Raw genomic sequence first — 5,886 nt, 5'->3', positions numbered from 1 at the left:
GGTGCACAATCAAAGCATGCCTTCTAGAACACAGTCTAGGTAATAACTTCTGGTCTTAGGAAAGACATACCCAAATATAAAGAGACTACTCTAATGATACTCTCTGTGAGAGTTCCTCATAGAGTCTTTTTGTGGGTCTGTTCAGTGCGAGCTATACCCGTATAGGTCCACCCACGACTTTAGCTAAGACATCTCCATATCTGTAGCACATGAGGTCTATACCTTGTATCCATATACAAGTAGATAAGTCGTGCTAGTCTTACCCGAGATTACTGACCTCATTCTCAGTATCTCTAGACTAGGAACATAAAATTAGGAATAAACATCCGGTATTCTTGAATCCTCATGATTGTGATCTCATCACAGATACTCAAGAGATACCTATTTTATTCCACGGAGTTTATCAAGTTATTCATAATATATTAACATTAATATCGAGACAGAATTATGAAACAAGATAAAGAGTGCTTTTATTTATTTGCGACAATATTAAAAAGGTCTACATCTATGTCCTTATTTAATCATAAGATTGTCTCTAGGACACCCAAATACTAACAAGCTCCCACTTGGCCTAGAGCCAATCAGACCTAAGTCGTATACCCAAAGCCTCATAATATATTAACATTTTCAGCCTTGCTTTAACTTGCTAACAACATTCTCTTTACTGGTAGACAGATGATCTTTTTCCTTTGAACCACCTCTGTTAGACTTCCTATTTTTATTAACTAACATCCAGGGGCCATATTTTTCTTCCTCCTTTTCCTTCTGACTTTCAGGAATCTGAATAGAACTTCCCTAATTACCTTGTTTATCCTGTTTTTCTTCTAGCAGAACAATCTCTTGGGACATCTTATTGGGGTAACTCTCTGATCGATGACTATATTTCCCACAACAAAAGCACACTAAATGAAGACCCCCATATTCTACCTTCTTTAACCTGCCATCAATTTTGTATTCTGCTTGTAGAGGATTGCTCAAATCCAATTCCACACAAATTCGAGCAAACTTTCCTCTAGCAAGAGATGTTGTGGCTGCATGAACTTTAATGAATTTACCCAGCCAATTCCCTACTTCTCTCAATAGCTCATTATTCACATACTCATCCGAAAACCCAGGTAACCTTACGCACGCCATGATTCTACCTATCGAAGCAGAGAAAGGCTGAAAATCTAGTTCCCAGGACCTAATCGTCAGGTAATGATCGAATAGAACCCATGGCCCTGCAGTAAGCGCATAATCCATATCCTTCTGGTCCACAAATCTTACAAAAAAAACCGTTTTCAACATCTGTGACATATATCTGGCCCTCCCTCGCCCAGAGGTTCTCAAGCCTCTTCTTCATAACTGGCAAAGCTAGCTTCTTAGCATCTTAGGCCAACAGGGTCTAATCGATTGTTTTGTCCGCAGTGAACACTTTATTGGGGGGCTATGATTGAAGCTTTGATAGGCCAAGTGGCTTCATTCCAGGGGCTGCTGATGTAAATCTGATGTTGTAATTTAAGCCAAGATTTTTTTGTTATAAACATCTAAGGTTTGTAACTATAAATCCATTATTGTAATTTTAATTTGAATTCAAGTTTGTACAAGTTATTTTATCACACATTTTTCAATAATATGGACAATACACATTATCCCAGATTATGTTAATTTTCTCCTTCAATCAGTTGCACTATCACAACGGGAAAAACAATTATAGCGATGTAAATTTTATTCGAATTTTGTCACATCGCATAGTTCTTTCTCAATCTTCATAATGCAGGGTCAAGGCCAATCATCACTTGGTTTTTTCTGTGTGATGGATGAATAACTATACATAACTACAGCTCTATAAAATCACCCCACCATTTCTTTTACATACAAAAATGTTCTATCCTTCTAGCAGGCATTTCAGATTCTCAAGTCCCTCAGCAGATATGTTTCTCCTTACTCTTGTTCTTTTTACAACCACAGGTGGTGGTGGATCTGAGTTAAAACATACCATCAAAACTGTCAAGTTATCTGTTGATCCCCTCTTGATTGCTTCCTGTACCATTTCCTTGCAACATTTTTTCTCATCATTGTGCTCTTGAAGTCTCCTTCGAGCAAAATCTACAGCATTTTGGCTACTAAAAACATCCCAGATTCCATCACTGGCAATTATCAAGAATTCATCTTCTTTGGTCAATGTAATCAATTTAAATTCAGGTTCAGCACTTAGTGGTCCTCCTCTTTCACTCATTTCCTTCATTCCTTCAAGGTGCCAATCACCTAGAGCACGAGTGACACCTAACTGGCCATTCAGGTAACCATCATCAATGAATCCACCAAGGGACTCAATCCGCATCCTCTCTTTGGTGCAGTTTGGCTTATGATCTTGGGACATGTCTATAACCCTTCCATGACGGGACAAGACAGCTCGGCAATCTCCAGCATTGGCTACAAGTAGAGACCTGTACAAAAGATTGAATAGGGAAATACTATATGAGCAACAATTAAATGAGAAAAAATGATGCAACAAACATGTATATCTATTGCATTACATGAAATTTCGTATGCCTTAAGGTTTGTTTATAAATAATTTACCCATATTAAAAAACCATCCAACACTGAAATAGGTGCTATAATAAAACAATTAAACAGGATAGGATATGCATGTTTGGATTAGCTTATTTTGGCATAATGATATTTTATTTTTTAGCTTTCGGAAAAAGCTTTAAAAAGAAAAGCAGTTATTTCCGATAATTATTTGGTTACCTAACACCCTAAGACTTAAGATTTCTGCAACTTAGAACAATTAGTGGAGAGAGGGGATACAAAGTGAGCACAGACACAAGAATAAATCAAAAAAGTAAAGTGATAGTGTTGATATTAGACACCACATTTCACTTGAATGTCAATGTGCCACTTGGAAAGGTCACCATACAAATGTGGGAGGGAAAATTCATCCCACGGTTCTTAAGACCAAAGACCAGTGGAAACAAGTGCTCACCTTCCAAATATAAATGCAGTTAGCGCAGTTGTACCAGAAGAAAGGGAACATTCACAAGAGGATGTCTTTGCAAATGCTGCATCAGTCTCCAAAAATGACCTTTTGACCACCTTCTCTAGTTCCAAAGGAAAGTTAACATCCTCAACGATAACTCTTGGCAGATGATCACGGACAAATTGTGCAGCACTCTTCCCTCCATGTCCATCAAATACCTTCACATTAAACAATTTTCCTTTTACATATCCTATGCAAAATGATTAAAAGATGTGCATCCTCTTGAGTCATTATTTTACTCACATCTTGTCAAGTCAGACTTTAAAATGTGTATCCTTTTATAGTGATGGATCAAGAATGTTTAAAGCAGACATGTATTATTACAAAATAAAATATCTGTAGAAGAGTTAAACTAAAATTCATGACAAAAGGGCAATTAGCATAATGGGATAGATGGCTTACCCCATAAAAGGAAACAGCCTCCTCAGAGTGTATGTTACAATCAAACTTTTTTGCCAAATCTCCAATGCATATGTGAGTATCCTCCATGTAAGGGCGTTCTCCAATATCAGACCACTCTCCCGACCGTAGATCAGGGACATAATTCATCAGGTTCTGTTTCTTGTCTGCAACCACTGCATCCTCACCTATGCTTTCCAGCTAAATGTGCCACAGTAGAAAAAGGGAGTTGAGTTGATATGGTAGTAGTACTAAGCAGTGAAGAAGAAGATGCTAACAAAAAAAAACACTCCCCGTTAAACCCGACTAGCGATCGTGGGATAGAAACATAATTGCAAAGAGGCTGTTTTCTGGAAATGAACTCATGACTTTTCAATCATGAAAGAACAGTTTTACTAGTGTTCCAGTTCGTCCCCTTTAAAAAGATGCTAACCAAACTCAATAAAAAAAAGGGAGAGAAATGACAGACTCCCAGATAATACACAAGATACAACATGATGTCATATCCATAAGGGTATAACTAAGGAGAACACCCACAAATTATGCTCATAACAATCAAATAAAAAGATGAATACAATAATAAAGGAAGGAAATTTAATTGCCAGCAATGCAATCTGATTGAGTTGAAAACTACTGTCAAACAACACAAAAGTTGAGCTAAACAGAATATTGGAATTGAAAAGAGCAACTGTCTCTGTTCTCAATTATGATTTCAGATCAAATTAAAGTTCAACAACCCTCAATGGAAGTCTTAAACATAAAAAAGCAACAATGAGAAGGATCAACAACCCTGTGCACGGATGAAAATCAATGTCAAATGCAAAACAATCATTAGAAGAGAATCTATGTCTTGACAAAAGAACAAGAAAAAAAATAAAAACTAAAGAAGATGAGGAAAACACTTTCCATGCCAACTAAAAACATAATTGAGTTTTATTTAAAGAGCTTCTACAAAAACCATGTAAGGATAGAAGAGCAGGGAACCCAATACTTACAGGAAATGAATTTTCAATACTGATCCTGTCGCCACTTGAAGTTCTCAAAGAAGATTCCTTTTCCAAATTCTCTTTCTGGGTAAGCAAAAGCTCACCATGCAAAGGCCATAACTTTTTTGTATTGTCCATGTTGTTCATATCTTGGGCATCTTGATCAGCGTCCTGCACACACATGGCTATAACAACCATGGGGTATTAGTGGTTCTTTGGTTCTGCAACTCGTTGATATAGAAAGCGAAGACACTTGATGCAATTTTGTAGCTTTTGCTACATAGAAGAGAGAGAAAAGAGAAGATTCTGAGAATATGTTGGAAAAAGTATATAATGATCTGTTTATAGAGTTAGTGTCAGTGAGAAAGGGAGCGAAAGAGAACTAACTTCCAGATTTTTCTATGAAAGCATGGCTGAAAATCGGTTTGGTTGGGTTACATTGTTATTATTGTTACGCAACTTCGTATCAAAATGTTGGTAACAACTGATAATGATAACGATGTAATATTATACGGGAAAAATGTTTTTCATTTTAAATCACACAATGTTATGTTATTTTTGAATGAAACTACATTGTTTTGGTAAGTTTTTACATTTTCTCTCTTCCATTTTCTTTTTATTTTTAATTTTATAAATTAGAGAAAATGACAAACACATCAAAACGACGTAATTTCATTAAAAATGTCACAGAATTATGTTATTTAAAATGACAAATACTAAACCTGTTCTGCCCTAGGCAGATGTGTCCAATTGGGATTGGATGATTGATCTATGATTCAGGTGTCTTCTCTGGATATCTATGAATTAGGTATCTTGGGGACAGCAGATCACACATTATCTAATGGCCTTAGCCTTGGAAGAGGTGTGTGGTGTACTGTCTAGATTGCGTAAATAGGTAAAAAGAGATTGGGTCATACCTGTAGCGTTTAGCTCCTATTTATAATGCTTACCTGTGAGCCTGCGCTGATCGTGGGCCTTACTGATCACGGACCTAATTTTGGTCCATAACAAAACCCATAATATTATACGAGAAAATTGTTTTTTTGAGAATTATTTTCAATAATTTCAAAATTACGTTATTTTGGAGATTGAGAAAACTAATAAACGAAGAATATTTTAGAAATTTTAGTTGTTTTTTTTTTTGGAAACAAAGTTTTAGTTGCTTTTGATTATAAGAATTTTATCAAAATACTATTCATTTATTCTCTTAATTTTCAAATGACGTAATTTTAAGATTGTTAAAAATAAATTTGTATCATGTGAGAAGAGAAATAATAAATTTATATATATATATATATACGATATTGATAATTTATTTATTTTATATATTATACAAATATTAATTTATATTTGTATACTTTTTATTATCTAATTATGATAATTTATCGCAACTTTTATATACTTTCACTTTCATTTTAACACCTTGATTAATGAGCCAAAAAGTGAATTCTTGATTATATTATTTTTAGAGAAAAATGT

The 5,886-nt window shown here is 35.1% G+C and overlaps 1 protein-coding gene across 1 annotated transcript; it reads right to left on the bottom strand.

Annotated features, from left to right (window-relative positions):
• Positions 1–1,867: 1,867 nt before the first annotated feature.
• LOC133316133 (probable protein phosphatase 2C 27) lies at positions 1,868–4,590 on the bottom strand. Its single transcript, XM_061517848.1, has 4 exons — positions 4,417–4,590; positions 3,425–3,622; positions 2,969–3,180; positions 1,868–2,429 (listed from the first exon to the last, which is right to left on the bottom strand). The coding sequence occupies exons 1-4, from the start codon at positions 4,588–4,590 to the stop codon at positions 1,868–1,870; spliced, it is 1,146 nt and encodes a 381-aa protein (XP_061373832.1).
• Positions 4,591–5,886: the final 1,296 nt, after the last annotated feature.

The sequence above is a fragment of the Gastrolobium bilobum genome, unplaced genomic scaffold (genome assembly GCF_033153095.1).
Source record: "Gastrolobium bilobum isolate Gb01-03AN ecotype WA unplaced genomic scaffold, APGP_CSIRO_Gbil_v1 utg104705, whole genome shotgun sequence".
NCBI classification, from domain to species: domain Eukaryota; kingdom Viridiplantae; phylum Streptophyta; class Magnoliopsida; order Fabales; family Fabaceae; genus Gastrolobium; species Gastrolobium bilobum.
This window is presented reverse-complemented; position numbering and strand designations above follow the sequence as displayed.

Excerpts from the sequence above, each read along its gene's own strand:
- LOC133316133 (XM_061517848.1), bottom strand. The coding sequence starts at position 4,590 with ATGTGTGTGCAGGACGCTGATCAAGATGCCCAAGATATGAACAACATG. Across the intron at positions 3,623-4,416 it reads GTATTGAAAATTCATTTCCT|CTGGAAAGCATAGGTGAGGA; the intron begins GTAAGTATTGGG and ends TGGCACATTTAG. Across the intron at positions 3,181-3,424 it reads AGGCTGTTTCCTTTTATGGG|GTATTTGATGGACATGGAGG; the intron begins GTAAGCCATCTA and ends TTTAATGTGAAG.